The 19,390-nt window shown below is 40.6% G+C and overlaps 1 protein-coding gene across 3 annotated transcripts in view; it reads left to right on the top strand.

Annotated features, from left to right (window-relative positions):
* Mdfic (MyoD family inhibitor domain containing) overlaps nucleotides 1–17,384 on the top strand; it is an 88,278-nt gene extending 70,894 nt beyond the window's left edge. For all 3 annotated transcript variants that reach the window (XM_050145916.1, XM_050145915.1, XM_050145917.1), the window contains one exon: nucleotides 14,874–17,384. In XM_050145916.1, the coding sequence (XP_050001873.1) occupies nucleotides 14,874–15,121 (248 nt within the window). In that variant the 3' untranslated portion in view covers nucleotides 15,122–17,384. The remainder of the gene's footprint in view (nucleotides 1–14,873) is intronic.
* Nucleotides 17,385–19,390: the final 2,006 nt, after the last annotated feature.

The raw sequence follows: 19,390 nt of genomic DNA, 5'->3' as shown, positions 1-19,390 counted from the left end.
TGGATGCCTTGGGTTATGGCTAGAATCTTGGAGTCTCTGTCTAATATAAGCTTTTAAATCATTATTAATGAGTGCAGCCTACATATATATCTGATTGGACAAACTTTGTTTCTATTTACTTGTTTTAAGTATGAATTTGAAAACCTATACAGAGAAATAAATAAGGCTTATCCCAATAATTAATTATATCAGTACTTTAAGGTTGACTCACTACTAACTTATATTTCTTAATAGGCTATAATAAGCTAGCAGCTTTCATAAGACTAAAACTTTACATTATATCAGGTTTAGCCTTAAAAAATGTAATGATTTTGAATTGTAGTTAATAAAGAGCCATGCTGAGGGTAAAAACAGAACAAGTTTGTATCCAGCTGTTAATGCTGTCTCCTGTAAAGTCAAGGAAAAGATCCCAGGGCAAATGGGAACAGGACAGAGCCCAGGGCTAGCATTGCCCTTGACAAGTTCTAAGGCACAATAGTCACACATTAGGGAAAGACCACAAGTTCCCTTTTGCCAGAGTTAAGGAGGGTGATGTCCTTTTTATTGAGTAAGAACTTTCTCTAAGCATCCTGAAAGAATGGAAGCTTTATCCATTTTTTTTTAAATGCTGCAAGATCCCCAGCAGCAGTAGGCAGCAAAAATGCTGTAGGTCCCAAATGGTGATAGCGGGCCATGTGGCAGCAGACAGCGGGCCCTGGGAGCAGCCAGTCCCAGGCAGAGACAGCTGCTGGTCCCAGAGTGGTGGCCCGAGCAGTGGTGATGGGCCATATGGCGGCAGGCAGCAGGCTATGGGAGCAGCCAGAGATGGCTACCGGTCCTCTAGCAGTGGCTGATCCCAGGCAGGGAGACACATGGCAGGCAGGCAGGCAGGCAGGAGACAGAGACATTGATAGACATGACTTGCAGAGTGAGGTTGAATATTTATTCAGTGGGTTGTGGAGGGGAAAGGGTGAAGGGGAGAGAGAGAGAGAGAGAGAGAGAGAGAGAGAGGAGAAAAAGACAGAGAAGGGGGGAAGCAGAGAAGTGGGGAAAGAGGCAGAAGCGAAGCTGCCTCTCCAAGAGGAAGATGGAAAAAAGAGCAAGCTCAGGCCAGAAGCTGAAGTTCAGCCTGCCTCAGCAGATGGGGGAGAGAGTGGGCGTGCCTTGTCTCTTAAAGTGGGGAGAAAGGCAGAAGCGAAGATGCCTCTCTGAGAGGAAGATGGAAAAGCAAGGGAGCTTAGGCCAGAAGCTGAATATCAGCCTGCCTCAGTGGATGGGGAGGGGAGTGGGTGTGGCTTGTCTCTTAAAGAGACAGAAAACCATAACAGAGGGTTTTCCACATATGTCTCTGCCTAAAAATGTGTGTCTGTATGCGTTTGTGTTAGAAATGTGTGTGCGCGCATTCTAGCATGTGCGTTGTATATTATGTGTATGTGCATGCATGTGAGCATGTGTGTGTTATGCATGTGTGCATGCATGTATGGTAGGCATGTGTATATGTTGTGTGTGTGAACATGCGTGTGAGTGAGTGTGAGTTGTGATCTTTTCTAAGTTGCTCATTCTTTTGCATTTCTAGTTCTGGTTCTCCAAGGTAGACAGATTTCTTGCATTTGTGACCTCTTCTTTGTCCCTTTCAGTCACTCCCTACCTCTTATCTATTCACCTGCATTCCTACCCTATCCCTGGAATTTCTCTGGCCTAAAGAGGTACCTGACTACCTCTTCAAACATTTTTTTTTTCTTCCTCATCCTTTCATGGGTACCTCCCTTCCCCAGGTTTTCATTCTTTGTTAACTCCTATTGTGTGAGCTTCCCTGGGGAGACTTAAACAAATGTCTGTTCATTCCAGATAGGGTATCATGACAGATCAAAGAATGATTCCATTCAAGTTACCTTGGTGAGCAGTGAGTTTCTTTGGGGTTGCTTACAGGGCCTCCAGGGAGGATTATGGGCAACTTCTAGGTGGCTACATGTAGGAAGAGCCCCCTCCCAGATATTAACTGTTCACGGCCCACCAGAACTGCCTCATACTCCTCTCTCCTCAAGGGGATGTTACTGGGCTTGTTCTCGTGAGTGTTTTATATGTATAGTCACAGCTGTTCTAGTTTCAATACCTGAACAGCCATGCCATATGAAGTAGACAGCGTTCCATAGCCACTTCCCGTCTCTGCTAGCTCAGCGCTTCCTCTCAAACACTTTTTCTCTCTTCAGTCTTCTCTCTTGTCGTCCTATACTTTTTTTCCTGGGAATTGCAGAAAGTCTCACTATGAAGTGGCAGCCCCTCTGACTCCCTACAGCTCTTTACCCCACCCCCACCCTCAGGCTGCAGCCCCTCCCACTCCCTACAGCTCTTCACCCCCACCCCCAGGCTGCAGCCCATCCCTCTCTCCCCACCCCCAGGTTCCAGGTCAGGATCAGCTCCTCTTGAATATCCCCATTTGAGTATATTCAGATATAAGGTCACGAGACTCTGACTTTCTCCATCGACCCTGTGCTCAGGGTTCTCATCCTGTGCAGCTCTTGCAAATATAAATTGACAGTAAATCTTCTATTCATTTCACCTTTAAGGATAATCAAGACAACTATTTTATACACTCTTACATTTAAAGAAGATGTATTTATAAACTATGTCCAGCCGTTCTTCTAGGAAGGCCAGCATATCAACAGCATGGCAGCCTGCTTTGCCGGAGCTCCCTAGCGCTCCGGCCTCATCTGAATCATAGCAGCTGTCCTACTATATTGGCACTATGCTCTCTTTAACATTGCTTTCCTGAGATGTGTCTGTGGACCTAGAGCAGTGTCTGCCTCATAACCCAGTTCTTAGTAAGTTCTGTTGAATTTAGCCATCAAGGCCTTGTTTCTGGTTTCCTCTGCTGAGAAGGAATGGTGGTGACAATATTTTGTCATTTAGTTTTTCTGTTTGTTTGTTTTCTTTTTCTTTTTTTTTCTATCTTGCCAGTTTCAAAAGTCTTCTCTGGCTAATGCTACCTGATGTGTATGTCTTCTGTGAACAAAAGAACATAGTTTATATGTTGGCCTTTGTACAATCTTTTTGCAAAGCCTATGTTCTCTGCCTGAAGACTCTGGTACATCACGGTTCATGCACATTGTGGCCATCCCATCCTTGGGCTCATCTGAAATGTAGTCTGCTATTATTCAGCATTAGTTAGCTTTCCGTTGTGCTTTAACTATTTTAAGAGCAGGGGCAGAGATTAGTGGGTAAAAGTGTTCTGGGGACAAGGATCAGTGCTTGCTGAGCAAACACAAGACTTGAGTTTGAGTCACTAACACCCATGCAAGCCCTGAGTGGAGAATGCAGAAACCTGTCACCCAGCAGTTCAAGGGGTGGAGTAAGAGGCTCCCTCGTGCTTCCTGACCAACCTGAGCAGCTCAGAAACTCTGAGCTCCAAGCTCAGTGAGAGCCCCTGGCTTGAAGGGAGAAAGTGGAGAGTGATATCACACTGATGCCCCACTCTGGCTTCTGTTTGCACTCATGGTCACCACGGGTGCACGTTTGTGTGCATATATACAGGTCACCCAACAGCTCCACACTTGTGTACACACACACAGAGAGAGAGAGAGAGAGAGAGAGAGAGAGAGAGAGAGAGAGAGATAATATTGGTATTGGAGACTGGTTAAAAATATAGTTCAAAGGTTACAAACTTGCTGCTATTGCAGAGGAACTGAGTTTAGTTCTCAGCACCTACATCAGGTGACTCTCTTCCATCTGTAAGTCTAGCCCTAGGGGATCTGGCACTCTTATGGACTTCCTGAGTACCTGCACACTTGAGGCATATATATTCTCTCTCTCTGTCCTCTCTCTCTCTCTCTCTCTCTCTCTCTCTCTCTCTCTCTCTCTCTCTGTCTCTCTCTCTCTCTCCCTCTCCCTTCCTCTCTCTCTCTCTATATATATAATATTAATATATATATTAAAAATAAATCTCTTTTTAAAAAGAGAATTGACTATTGCAATAAGCATAATAATGGCTCTAGAAGGCCAGGAGAAGAACCTAAGCTAGACTGACAAACTTGTTCTTGTAGATGTCATGGTGCTGGGACCTTAGCTCCTCAGAAGATCTTGGCAGGTGTTAACCTTCCACTATGCCTGCCCACCAATACAGAGTCACCTGAGTTGCTCAAGGGTTCTTAATGCGTTAGTGAGGCAGCCGCACTGGAGAGCCTGCCTTAGCTTCCTAGCATCACAGTCTTCTAAATAGCATGACATTTCCCAGCTGTGCCACTTGGGGAGGACAGGATGATCACTCACTGAAGGCCTTTTGTCTGTGTGCCCCCAAGTATGTTTCTTCCTGTTTGCTGAAAGGCTTGTTTAAACAAACACGTACAGCCTTCAGCACCTGGAAAGTTACAGCATTTTCTTTAGTTGTCTGAAGGGGAGTCGCAAGAAATGAGCTGTGATTTCTGTCCTGTGCTCCAATGTGGGTCTCTGTTTCCTTTCATTGCCTGATGAAGGTTAATATTCAGAAAGATGCCTATATGTTTTTCTTTGGAGTCTCTTTCTTATTTAGCTTCTCTAGGATCACTAATAATAGGCTCAATGTCCTTTATTTATGGCAATGAGGACTACTGAGAACTCAAGAACAATGGCAATGGGTTTTTGATCCTACTGCACGTACTGGCTTTGTGGGAGGCTAGGCAGTTTGGATGCTCACCTTACTAGACCTGGATAGAGGTGGGTGGTCCTTGGACTTCCCACAGGGCAGGGAACCCTGATTGCTTTTTGGGCTGATGAGGGAGGGGGACTTGATTGGGGGAGGGGGAGGGAAATGGGAGGCGGTGGCGGGGAAGAGACAGAAATCTTTAATAAATAAATAAATTAATAAAAAATTATTCTGATGCTCAGCAAAAAAAAAAAAAAAAGAAAGAAAGAAATGAGCTGTGACAGAGGGAAGGCTCAGTTCGGGGCTGGCAGGAATGGAGTGTGGAGGGGACTGAGAGGCAGCTCACTGAGAGGGTTTGTATCTTGTCTTCCACAGTTCAGAGCAATCGGCGCAGCTATGATAGGTCTTGTTTAGGAGGCCAGGTCCCAAGGCTTCTGTCATGATTAGGACACTTGCAAACACGCCTGTAACTTATTTTGGCTTCAGAATTGTTGGGATACTGAATTCAGATAGAGATATGAACACCTTATAATCTTTGTGTCATGCTGTCTCGTTCATCAGAGACTGGTGATTGTGCCTTTGAAAAAACATCACATCACATTAATAGGTGAGACGGGGTGACACAGGGTGATGTGGAAAGACTAGCAACTGTGCTTGATTCACAAATTAGTTCCATAAATAATACGATTTACCTCCCGTGCACCACTTTGAATCAGGCTTTGGTGTCTTATCCCATGATAGCTTCTCATTCTGCTCGTCTCTTCATCTTGCTAGTGTGTGTGTTAGACTGCTGTGACTCTTTGATTGGGGTCCGTCCCTTCTGTCAAGATTAGGGAACACATCCTGGGCCCTCCCTAGACCAGTCATCTCATACCTATGGGACATAGAACTCCTGCTGGACAAGTTGTAGTGCCTCTGCAGGAGAGTACCATGCCACAGCAGTAGCCTTGTTGGGGTATTTATGTAAATATTCCTGTTGAGAGAAGTGTGCTTGATCCGTGCCTTGTGAAATCCTTAGTCTAGGTGACCCAAGCCTTCTCTTGTCCTGCTTGTGCCCTTCCATCTGCCGTGGGGACTTGGGACATAAGCAAGCTGGCAGAGTCATGGGTCTTCGTAATAGACGACTCCCACTGACTGGCTTGTGTATTAATTTACATTTTTCCCCCATGGCCCTCACTTCACAGTTATGGTGTAATGGGTACACTCATGTGTCTTCTACCACTGAAAAAACTCCTTTCTTTCAAAGTGTGCCTTGCACAATTCTTAAACCAAAGATATAAGTATAACAACAGGCAAGCCAAAATTTTAGCTATGAAATAAATGCAGTTTGGAAAATCAAATTGGGGAAAATATTAAACTTAGCATCTGGAAAGAACGTTTCCGTCATTTTTTTTTCAAATACTTATTTTCATTAAAACTGGAGAACTTACTCTCATTTGGTTTGTCCTATCCCTAAGAGGCTTTATTACCACCTTGAGAAGATGGTTCAACACTGCTCTTTCAAGGAAAGCAACGATTTATTAATTTGTATTTATATTTGTTTGGTTCCTGTTTGTTATGGCATCTAAAGTAGAGGACAACTTTTAAGAGCCAGTTCTCCTACCACAGGGTCCTGGGACTTGAACTTAGTGGCAAGTAACTTTCACGTCTGAACTCTTTAACCAGCCTTTCAAATGCTTATTTTTTTTGCAATTAAATAAAATATTATAGATTTTCTTATCCAAAATTTACACTCAGTCTTTTTATTTTTTTTAATTTTATTTATTTTATTTTTATTTATTTATTTGCTTGTTTGTTTATTTATTTATTTTACGCTCAGTCTTAGATATATTTCAACTGGCCAACTTAGGAATAGCACCGAGTGCATTCAAGCAAAGCATAATATTCCCCTTCCTCCCTGCTTTCCAGCTTCTGAGGGAAATAGATAATGGTTGAAATATGGAAAACTAGACTATTATTTTTAAATCTTCTGCTGCAGCCAGACACAGATTACTAATTTTTTGGCTAGCTTTTTGCTTCCATCTTCTTTAGTGTCTGTCTCTTGGAATTACTTTTTGGTACTTTCTCTGCTTTTGTGTCTGAACTATGAGCAGACTTTTCCCCAAGCCTTCTTGGCTTTGAGGAGAATGGCCCCCATGTTGGTATAGCAGTACTGAGGCTGGCTGGACATAGGAGGAGCGTTGCAGTCTTCCTAGATTCAATACTCTGACGCCATCACCACCACTGCCACTGCCTCCACCACCGTTTCCACTGTTAGAATTCAGGCATCTGTGCTGGGCTGTCCTTGGGGTCCTGACAGGGCAACCTGGAGCACTTCCAATGCACATTGACTATGGTCCTTTTCAAAAGGTGGACCTTGCCCAACTCCCATCTCTTTTTGTTTTGTTTCTCTCTCTCTGTCTGTTCCTTTCTCTCTCCTCTCTCTCTCTCTCTCTCTCTCTCTCTCTCTCTCTCTCTCTCTCTCTCTCTCTCTCTCCTTCTCTGACTTTGTCTCTGTCTCTCCCTATCTCTCTCTTCCTGCTTCTCTCTTCTCTTCTGATGCTCCTGTCCTCAGAGGCCGGTCTTCCCGTTTTCTCCCCCTCTTAACGTTTCCTTTCCCCTAATAAAACCCCTTCCACGTGAACTCTGTTAACTCTGTTGCCTGGCGTCCTTGTCTGGCATGCCATTTTTTTAAATTACATTATCCACTGCCACCACCACGAGCAGCACAGCTGTCACCGCTGGCAACTGCCGACCTGTTAATTCAGTAAACATATGCCTTTAGCCACTCTCTGCTCAGGTACTGATTTGATTTTATGTGTAAAATGTGCTAGGCAAGTTCCTCTGATCCAGCAAGATGGCTCAGGAGGTAAATGTGGTTGCTCCAAGACCGGTGACCTGAGTTCAATCCCCAGGACCCACATAGTAAAAGAAGAGAATGATTACAATAAGTCGTTCTCTGACCTCCATGCATATTGTGGCAAGCAAGAGCCTGCATTCCATACACAACACATACACACAATAAATAATTTAAAAAATGTTATGATTTTTTTTTTGGGGGGGGGGTTGAGACAGGGTTTCTCTGTGTAACAGCTCTAGCTGGCCTGGAACTCACTTTGTAGCTCAGGCTAAGCCTCTGCCCCCCGAGTGCTGGGATTAAAGGCTGCATGGTCATCGTTATAGCCTGGAGAAAATGTAATAATTCTTAAAGACACGTAGCTAATACCCGAAGCTCCATCACTCCTCTTCAGCTTTCTGTGTTAAACTTCTATTGAACAGTAATTCCTCTGATCCTGATGCTATCTTCCTAGACTGTAAACCCTCTCTTTAGACGGACGTCTTGAACTATTGCTATAGTTGAGACCAAGTTCTGGATCAAATCCCAGAGACTTTGAAATGCCTGCTGCCCTAGCTGCATACAATGCTGCCCAGAGAATAAAGACCAGAGAGCAAGAAACAGTACAGGGCCAGGATATCTGCCTGTCACCTGCAGTAACCCCTGCATTAGACCCAGTGAGTCCCAGTATTTGGATATCGGATAGGGAAGTTTTTGAGGAGTCCCTTGGTGAGGTACAGGAGGACACACTGGGGCTCTAATATTCTTCTGAATTTGTTTAGGAGAATGGACGATAATAAAGACCATTGTTCATTTCCCCAGAGTCTCTCTGCATGGAAAATATAACTCTCCTCTAACTTTCTTTTTAGAAACCTCCTGACCTAGCTCACTTTCCTCTCCATGAGGAAAATGTTGCCTCTGTTTTTTCGCCATGGCCCAGAGCCCTAGGGACTGCCATGTGCCAGAGGGCTCTGTGTAGGCGGTGCAGTCCAGGCCTGCTCACCCAGGCAGGTGGTCACTCTCGGGCTGGTGGCCAAGTATCCTGCACAGCCCTGGTCTTGAGTCAGGCATTTGCTTACAGCCAGCTACTGTGCAGAGTTTGTAAATTTGCCCCACCCACATACCCTCCACACACTGAAGAACCAGACTCCCTGGAGATGTTTGTGTCTGGGCTCTACCAGCTGTATTTTTGCCAAAGCTAGACACGCAACCATCGTGGCTGTCACTTGGGATCACTCAAACCTCCTTCCAGCCTTCTTTCTCCATTAAGAAACAACAAACACAGGGGTGTAATATCTGGGAACGGTGATGCAATACCTGGGACCAGCAATGCCTTCCATCAGTCAGAGGCCAGCCCCTGTGTGGGTTGCACCACCACTCAGCAGGTGGATGGGGAACTCTGGATGGTAAAACTAGAGTCAGGCCCGATCTCAAAGCAGTTTTCTCCATCACTAACCGTGTGTCACTCTTCAGGTGACATTTCCTCCTTGGCTTGCAAACTGCTGAAGCACCTCGTTTCTCAGCATCTCGCTTACATACATGTCAGTTACCCAGAAAGGAAAGTATTTTCAAGCCCTTAAAGTCAAAGGAAACTTTATTAATCAAGATAAGGCGCATATAACAAACCTTCCTTCACTCAAAAATGGGTTGTGGGTGATTCTGAGAATTCTCTGCTTTCTGCCAGTTCCTGTATTCCGCTTCTGCATCTGGGTGTCTTTGTTCCAAGAAACTAAGAGTACCTACCATACATCTTCTGAGGACAAAATGAAAAAAAGAAGAAAAAAAAAGACTTGTCTAAAGTAGACCTTAGTTTATCAACCAAATCATTTTTTGATGGCTCTTGATCAACTGTTTGCTCTTACAAACTGCCTCTTTAATACCAATTTTGCCTAGTGTATTTGGTCACATACTGCTCAGATAAATCAATCTGAGATACTTTCGTTATAAAGTGGCTGCTCTCCCAAACAGAACCTTCAGTTTCATTTTCAACAGAACCTAACTCCTGAGATCAGTCACAGACAATTCCCTCCAGTAGCTAAGGGACTGTTTATGGTCTTGGTTGTTACCTTAGGGGTGATGTGGGGCTGTAAGCCCTGCAGATGTGTAAGGTAAGCACAGGTTTGCCAGTAGCGACCTTGGCTTGGGAATGTGACAGCAGTAATTCGTAACAGTATAGTTTTGTTTTATTTGCTGATGCTTTTAAACTCAGAAGTCCTGCTAAAGATCTCCTTTTGTGCTCTCTTCTTAGTGCCTTGGCTGCTGCTGTGTTCCTTTGTTTTTGCTAAATTTACAGTAACTGCCAGTCTTCTGCTGAGCTCTCCTCTCAGTACACTGAATTGCGCAATTCTTGCTTGGCCCAGTTTAGGATAGGCAAACTTCCCAGAACCCAGTTGGCTTCTTAAAGGTTAAACAGTTTTGGCAAAACCTGCAAATCATGACTGAATAAAACCATAAAAACTGAAAACCTCAAGGATTCAGGGAAAAGGAATTTTTTTTTTTGACAGTGAACCACATGTAGACAGAGACCTCATCTTTTTTAAACTTAGTTTCTCTACTCATCTTCCCAAATTCTATTTATTTATTTTGTTCTTCCAGATAGATCCACTCTATGTAACCCAGGCTGGCCTCAAATTCATGAGGCTACTACCATGGCATTATAATGTACATTGCCTCATCTGACATTTTCTTCCTCTTTTCTTGTTGATTTTGTTTGTTGTTTGGAGGTATTTTTCTCCTAAAGCCAAGGTTGCTCTGGGACCCCAGATCTTTCTGCCTCCACCTCCTTAGTATGGTGCTTTCTGACATGCTCTACTACACTGGAATGCTAATTCTTACAATCGAATTTTGCTTCATAAATCCCCACCATGTTAATATCTTGTGTGGCCTGACTCCTATAGACAGTCATAAAAACTGCTAACTACAGTTTGTTTCAATGTCTGTGTGCTTTTTCATTATACTGTGTATAGTTCCAGAAAACCAAAACTCTCTCAGCGAGTAATAAATATGACTGTGTAGTTGATGTGATAAAGTTTAGGGATCCATTTCCCTACTTCTCCACGGAAACCAGAAGATGAAGGCACTTGTGTAGATGTCTTATCTGATATCTCTGTAATCATTACAAGTTTTGGTTTGTGGCTTCTCTAGGTGCTTCTTAGTGCCTTGCTTTCTTCATTTGTGGTGTAGAGATATACAAAGGTCTTGCAGTATTTTGTTTTTAGTTTGTTTTCTTAGTTCTGATGGCTCTCGAGTAAACTATGTAGGATTCAAGTCTTTCAGGTGATGATGTGTTTCTGTGAACTGAAATTTTCCTGAAAATAACTTCATCTTCTAAGGTGTCTGTCTTGTCGTCTCCTCCAGTTTTTTTCAAAATGTCTCTGCTCTCGTTCATATAGGTGGACATGAATTTTTATAGTTTTGGATTTGCAGATTCATTTCTTTAAGCATGGCATCATCTCTAAGACACCCACTCTCTTCCATCTGTTTCAGCAATGTGGCTGGCAGTTTATCGGCCAGCCAACTCAGTGTGGCTTGAAGGTTCATCTTGACTGTCAACTCTTTTTTTTTCCAATGTAATTTTTTTTCAATGTAATATTTTTGATTATTTGGGAATTTCACATTATACACCCCAGTTATATTTACTTCACAGTCCTCCCAGGTCTGCCCTGACCCTTGTGACCACTCCCCCCTCCTTTTAAATGAAGAAAGAGGAGAAGGAGGAAAAGGAAGATGAGGAGAAGAAAGAAAAAGACGGAAAAAGAGAAGAGGGAGTAGGAGGAGGAGGAGAAGGAGGAGGAGGAGGAAGAAGAAGAAGAAGAAGAAGAAGAAGAAGAAGAAGAAGAAGAAGAAGAAGAAGAAGAAGAAGAAGAAGAAGAAGCAGTAGCTGAGGAGTTCAATTTGTGTTGGTGTTGTCCATATTCTCACTGGGCTTTAGTAAAGCAAAAACACTGAAACTGATCATTTTCATTCGTCTGCCAAGTCTTGGTAATGATTCCTATTTGCCTGTCCGTTCTTTATTTTCTCCTTTTGTCTGATTGCTTTACCTCCTTCACCATGTCATCCTGTATGGCTAACTACTCTGAGATTTGATTGGCACTTGTACCCATCACCCAAAACTCTCAAAGTCTAAAGATTAGGTCACCTGTCCATTTTGTTGCATTATTTTAGCCGAAGTTTGTCATACACTGAGAAGTCAATCTCATTTCACAATGGACTTGTAGTTTGAACATATAAAACATGTATGCTGGCCAATAAGAAATAAATACCAAAGTGAGGAACAGCATGAACCCATTGAAAATGCGTTTCCATGAAGAAGCAGCTTGAATAGCCAACAAAAATGAAAATAGGGGGAACTATGTCGAATTCAACCACTTGTCATATGGTAAAGTGAGACAGTTTCAACAGTTAAAGAAAATGTGGATGATCCCTTGCTTTTTTAGTGGGAGTAAACAATGGAGCAATTGCTTAGGGAAAAATTAATTTTAATAAACTTCCCCAAACTGTTTAATATATGCAAGTCCACAACCCCAATATCCTACAGCTACTTCTTTAGTATGTCTCTTTTGAGGAACTTGCATGCAGTTTTCTCCAAAAGCAATGATTAGTCGAGCAGAGCTACAAGAGCAAACAAAATATTTACAGACTTGCATCAGTAAATCTGTTGGGTGTTAACTGAATAGGTTGACACACAGGAGGAAAATGTGCCATGTGAGTGAAGGCGGATGCATCTCAAGTGCTCTGAGAAAAACATGCTGCTCCTTGGCGTCTATGCAGGATGATGTCGATTCCGACAGAATATGCACAGGTCGATAGTATAGCCATTGTTTTTTTTTTTTTTTTTCCAGAGGTCAGTGTTTCTCTTTTATTTCATTTTGCTTTCTGATTGAGAATGGGCTTTATTCTATAGCCCATGCTGGCCCAGAACCCATTGCCACCAGCCTACCACAGTCTCCTAACTACAAGGGTTACAGACATGGTCCCATTGTGTTTGGCCTAATGTTCAATGGAACAAACACGCTTTTCCTCTTTATATTTGATAGATTTAGCACACAGAAATAGTGCTATGTATGATCTCTTCTATGATTCATAAATAAGGAATCTATATGTCCACGCAGTGTTCTAGTATTTAGGGCTACTCAGTAAAATGTATACTGTTTATAAATTTCGTTTCTCATTCTTGAAACTTAAGCATTCTGTAGAACAAAAAAATTAAATTCTCAATGAGATGTTGTTGAAATTGGTCAGTGTAGGTAATTGTTTGGGTCACTGAGTAGGGCTGAAATACTGCCAATTAAACACTATGTCAGTTCTTGAAACAGTTTTTCATGGTGCAGCAAGAACTTTCTTTTAACTTATGATCCTCCCCTGACAGATGTGGGATTATAGGCAGTCACCTGAACTCTCAGCACTATTTTCTTAATGATAAAGTAGTTCTCTATAACGTCTCTGATATTACACATAATGATAATATCATCCTGGAAAAGCTGAAATGAACAAAGAGCTAACAATTGGAAACTGGGATGGAGATGTCCAGGAGGACCCAAAGATGCTATACAGGGCAGGAGCTCCATGGACTTCAGACTCAAAACTTTCACACTGAGGGTTTTTTTTTTTTTTTTTGGTTTTTCGAGACAGGGTTTCTCTGTGGTTTTGGAGCCTGTCCTAGAACTAGCTCTTGTAGACCAGGCTGGTCTCGAACTCACAGAGATCCGCCTGCCTCTGCCTCCCAAGTGCTGGGATTAAAGGTTTTTCTTTAAATGTTTTGTTACAACCAAAAGTTTTTTTTTTTTTTAAATGTTTGGATGCTACAAAAAAAAAATCATGTTAGGGGAAGATAGGGGAGATCTAAATTCTCACAATTCTAGTCTATTTTCAGTTTCTCTCTGAGCTTTGTGTGTGGGAGTGGGTTTGGCATTTCAAAGCTTGGAAAGAGGAAGGGGTGTGCAGTGTCTCCAGTACCACATCCAGCTCTGGAGTTCATCTTCTCAGTGTCCTGACCCCTCCTCCCGCAAGACATTTGGTGCATGGAAAAGAACTTTGTGTTCGAACCCTTTCTTCAGGTGCCATCCCAAGTCTCCACTGCAGAGACACTGACATGTTGCAGGGTCTAGGGAAGTACCAATGGGATGTTAGTGACAGATCTGTGGAAGTGAAGTGTTCCCGTTGGCTTCCCCTTAGCAGAAACACTTGTAGCACTAGCGATGGAATAGTTCTGTCAGGCCACAGCTACTTGCAGAATAACGCCTTGCAGAGTAAGGAGTGGTTTTCCCTATGACAGCACAAAGTCAACCGCTGAGCAACCTTTCTGTGTCTTGGGGAGAGTCCCTGTATCCTTTCGTTCTCATACAATTTGCTGAATCTCTGTTGAGGGTTTCTGGTATAGCTCAGTGGTAGAACTCTTGTGCAGCAATCATGAAGTTGTGGGTTTAATCCCCAGTATGGTACAACTTAACTTGTAAAAAATACATATACAAACTAATCAAAAAAAACCCTGAAATAACCCAAAATGTATACTGTAAAAAAATATAAGTATCCTTGATTTGAGGCAGAAATCTCAAATATTAGTCATACGTCTATTTCATGTGTTAAAGAATTGAAAACTAAGCATTTCCACCAGTTAATCTTCCCTTTTGTCCCAAATTTTTAAGAAAACATTTTGCAGTATGTATAATATATAGATGGCTGGATTTTTTTGTTTGTTCATTTTGTTTTGTTTTTCTTTTCTGCTGGTTTCTGAAATATAATGTTATGTGGGAAAGCATCAAGAAATGGTAGAGATTGAACTACTTTACCACCAGAGGAAGTGGTAAAGTCTCTTTGTCATGTTTGGTGTTTTCTCTCCCTCTTGTGAGAAGTACTTAAAACTGGTAATTATACTTAGACACAACTAGAGAGTTTCATTGTTTTTCTTCAAATGTTTTTGTAACAAAAACAAAGAAAAATGAAAGTGAGTTGATTGGGAAAAAAAAGCTTGTGAATCATGGTTTAATGACCCTCGCTTAAAGTATTAAATTAATGATTAATATTTATATTTCCTATTTTTTCTTTCTAATTTTGAAGCCTATGTGTAGTACAAAAGAATAAACTTTCTACTTAAGAAATTTATTTCAGCTGAGTGTTACTGAGAGCAGTAGGTTGTAGGAACAATTGATAAGATACATAGAAAAGTGATCCGTGGGACCAAGATCCATGTCACAGCGGGTCAGAGTGCTAATCCAACACACATGCACAGACGTGCACACAACCGTAGATTGTTTTTCTAGCCCAGTGTGTACATCTAGAGGTCACTCGTCTGGAATTTAGTTTGAGTCCTTGTACATCTAGCTCACAATGCATAACGGAAATCTAGGGCTGCAGATTGTTTGAGCCGTGACTTGGACCAGTTTTTCCCAGGCTCTGGCTGACATATGTATTTTGTGTCTCTTCTTTCTCCTCTGTATACTCTCCTCTGGCCTGTGACTGAAGACTGTTGTGTCCACTGTATCCTGGCCTGCTTGTTCTGTGAATTCCTGACCCTCTGCAATATTGTCCTGGGACAAGCTTCCTGTGGCGTCTGCACCTCCGAAGCCTGCTGCTGTTGCTGTGGCGACGAGATGGGCGATGACTGCAACTGCCCTTGCGACATGGACTGTGGAATCATGGATGCCTGTTGTGAATCCTCAGACTGTCTAGAAATCTGTATGGAATGCTGTGGCATCTGTTTTCCTTCATAAAGATGTATCTTTCGTTTGTGTTAAAACTGGAGACCATTTCCAATATTCCTTGTAAGAAAGATAAAAGGCACATGGTAAAAGTCTCATAAAGCAATCAGTGTTTGCACTGCTAACTCGTGATGATTAAGTAATCGCTGAAATTCTTTCTCGTTCACTAGATCTATGTGGTTTAATATGTGAAGTCTTGACTAACTGGTTTTGAAACTTCTTCATAGATGATAATAATTGGAAGACATCTCGACACACCCACCCAGCAATGTTGTATGTCTTCTTTCTGCTGACATAACTGTTTCTCCTGATCATTCTCACAACTCTTTGCTCAATAGGTATTTAAACCAGATCACTTATCTTTGATGTTTATCTATTAGAGGTTAAAAGTGAACATTCATTTTTCTAAAGAAGCACACATATTGGGCAGAGCCATAAACAGATGTGGGACTCTCCATATTGGCCTCCTCTGTGTGGATTCCACCACCAGTATTCTACCCAGAAGGCACTGAGGAGATCATTCTGCTCTCGTCAGAGCAGCATGCAGGGTAGTGCAGGAGGGCGGGAGACGAGCAGTAAACAGTGAACCAGGTCACATGCATGCTCACTTCTGGGCAGGAAAGGAAAGAAGTCATAGGAACAAACAGAAGCCAAGTACGTGTTATGGAGGCAGACTTTGAAGGAGGATGTGGCATTGCAGATGCCTTAGGATGAGCTACTTAAATTTAGGGAAAGTTGAAGGTGGGTGACCTGAACTGTCTATGGTTCTGAACAAGTGAAAAAAATGTGCCTTCATTGCACATTTCAGCAACACAGCTTTCTGAAAGCTATAAAATCAGAACTAATGCAAATATGCACTTTGCTACACATAATTTAAGTGTTATAAATTTTAATGAAAACATAATACCTTGTTAACATAACTATATTTTACCAAAAATGTAGAACACTTTTTAACAACTATCATTTAAATAAGTTTTTTTTCTTCTTTCTCTTTCTATTTTTTTTTTTAAGATTAAAAAAAAATCCCAGTTTTTTGATTTGGGGTTTTTCCAAAGCTTACTTATATTTGAAAGATTTGGTTCTTTATGGAGGGGCTGCTGGGGAATCTATTTATTTTGGTTGGCTTGTAGCCATAGTCTTGTGTTTCACGAGCATGTGTATCTTGGATCCACTACAGGAGGAGGTCAGATGTCCAACACCATCACTAGAGATCAGTGTTCCAATTGTGTGTTAAATTATGCTGATGTGTCAGGTTACAAAGATACTAAAAGTATAAAGAAATATGTCTGGGATGAGACTAACTATAGAATGAGGGAGTCTGCTCTCATGAAGGAGAGTGTTTGGTTTTACACACATCCTCCCACAGAGATTTTTTTTCTCTTCAGATTTAAAATTTGAATTCATTGACTAATTCATTGTGTGCTTTTGAAAGTGTGTTTGGTTTAGTTGTTAAAATCAATGCAATTTTAGGAAGCCTTTAGCCAACCTAGATTTTCATGCATCTGAGGTTCTTGTTGTTGTTGTTATTTTTGGCTTTTTTTTTTCACATGAAGAATGAGAACATCTTCAATGTTTTTCCTTTGAGAGTAAGCCTATCTTAAAATTAAATTATTATTTTAAATATTCTTTGAAAAAAAGAAAAGCAAGTGAATCTCCTGTCTAGTGCGATTTACTCACTTTAAGATGTTGGTTTAAACACAATGCTAATGTACAACTGCCTTCTTCATTTGTTATGCCAATTATAATGGGAACCTTAATATTTCCACGTACCCAGCGTTGGCTTGTGCTTGTGTCATAGGATGAAGACGAGCATCTGTTGATAGATAAGCCTCCTAATGATTGTTAGAATATCTGACTCATTATCCTGTAAGACTGTTTAACCAGTATGTTTGTCTGATGCTCAATATACCCTGCATTGATTTGCAATGAAAATATTAGTGCATTTGAAATATTTTTTCCATAGTAGAAAGCACTTGTGAATACCAGAATTTAATTTCCATACTTGTACATGTAGGACTTTTCTCCAGCTCTCTACTCCAGGCAAGCCATTCCTTAAGGCATCTTGTATAATTCACAAGAAAAATAGGCAAATGTGAAAACTGTTTCAATATATTTTAGAATTTTGTTATGTAGAGTTTTGTTGAATCCTATGGCCATCAAGACTAATTGCAATAGTTGACAGTTAGACATTCAGTGTTCTCTTAAACGTGACGTATTTTCAAACTGGAGCTGTATTATCCTGGACATTTTCAAATTAAAAAAAATGAATTCTTTATTGTGCTTTAAGATTCTTTGTATATCTGATTAATATGTTAGTTGCTTTATATTTAAATGATTTTAATGATAATGCAAACCCTGAATAATTTATTTATCCTTTTATATCTCATCTTGAAAATTTTCCTAGTCTCCATTTCTCGTTATTTCTATGTAGATCACAAGGTTCGTGCCCACTTACAAAGTGAGAAATGTATGGGATATTTTATCCGTAAGTCATTGCTGCCCTATGTTATCAAAATACAGTGTTCTTTTGAGATAAATGTAAAATAAGCTTATTTTTTCTTGCTCTTCCTTCCTTCATTCCCTCCATTCTTTCTCTCCCTTCCTTATATTTTCCCTTTTTTTCTTTCCTCCTATCTCCTTTCTCCATCCTTCTGTCTCTGTTTTCTTTCTTTTTTGAGATAAGATTTTATACAGTAACCAAGGCTGACTTGTCCTTTACCATATAACCCTCCATGACTTCAGCTTCATCCCAGTCCCCCTCCTCTACCTCACAAGCACTGGACGTCATTATGACGTCCACTAGTATTCACTATTTGATATCATTTATTTACCTAAGGAATTTGTTTTAATTCTAATGAACTATTTAACTTGGCTATATTCTGTTAGTTCATTGGCTGAAAGCAATTTCTTTATTTATTAACCAATAAAAGCAACACATATAAAGAAGGACTTCCTATACCATTTTCCCTTTTCTGTTTAACTAAAAGGAAGGTTTAACTTTAACATAATAAATTACATATAACAAAACAGGTTACAAGCAAGAATTACAGTGAAAATATTTATATCTACTTTATTTTTTATCATAACTAAGAAAAACGATAACTCTCTATTTTTAACTCCATCAAAAACTCCAGACGCATATAATATTACCTAAGAAAAGCATCATAAGCAACTTCCAAAACTCTAGAATTGACAGAGATATTTCACTGCCTGGACAGTCAACCAAAGTTCTTTTGTAATATTGTGGGCACCCATCTTCAGCCTACTGGCCCACAGTATACTGCAGACTTTCCCATGAAGCAGGAAATTTTAAAGACAGTATTGCTTATGTTGGCAGTTTGTCAGTCACTTTTTTTGTGTGTCCTGCAAAATTACTGGCAGACTCTTTTATGAAGCAGGAACTTGAAAGGAACCTCTCTCCTGTAGGCAAGTTTAGCAGTCATTTCTCTGTGGTTCCTGCATGTCCAGTTTACACAACATACCATCAAGCAATCAAGGCAAGAGTAGTTTCTTGATCAAATGGCTAACAAACTCCATGAGAAGCCTATTCAATGCCCATGGTCTTCTTGAAGTAGATCACTGCTGCCAAAAGCAGAGGTGTCTCATTGTCATGAAAAATTGTAAGTTCTTCAAACATTTAAATGTCATATTTTGTAGGTCTCTGAAAGATTTGAATAGGTATCTAACTGAAATATATCTTTATATATAAAAAATCTAACTAACATGACTAGAAACTTTATTATAGATGACTATCTATTAACATTTATTTTTAATTACACATTGCATTTTCAAATGAGCCACACAAATGAAATGCCTTAGTCAAGAGCAGAAATATATATATATATATATATAAAACAAAATTAATCTATTAATCTTAAATTCATATCAATAAACCAAGATCCATATCAATGCAAATTATCCATCTCTATAGCATACTTCCCTTTAAATAAATAAACATTTATAAACAATATTTGGGAATTTGGGCATAGTTTTTCTTTAACTGTTTTTTGTTGGGTGAAGTAATTTTTGCGGGTGTTTATAGAGCCTTTTGGGAGGCTCTTTGTCCATTCAATCACATTAGTTTGGAAGGATTTTATATGTTTTTTTCCTCTGTGGAAACAAAAGAAGAACCTCTTTTTTAAAGCAACAAATCCTTAAGCCCAAATTTTGAAGTCAAGATACCTTTAAAACATATATGTTGATTTAGCTAAGCAGTCCATACAATGAAATATTTCTCTATATTTAGCCCCTTTATAGTCAAAATATTTAAAGAAAACACAA

The sequence above is a fragment of the Alexandromys fortis genome, unplaced genomic scaffold (assembly GCF_014885135.2).
Source record: "Alexandromys fortis isolate MF-2015 unplaced genomic scaffold, M_Fortis_MF-2015_v1.1 scaffold_34, whole genome shotgun sequence".
Classification (NCBI taxonomy): Eukaryota; Metazoa; Chordata; class Mammalia; order Rodentia; family Cricetidae; genus Alexandromys; species Alexandromys fortis.
This window is presented reverse-complemented; position numbering and strand designations above follow the sequence as displayed.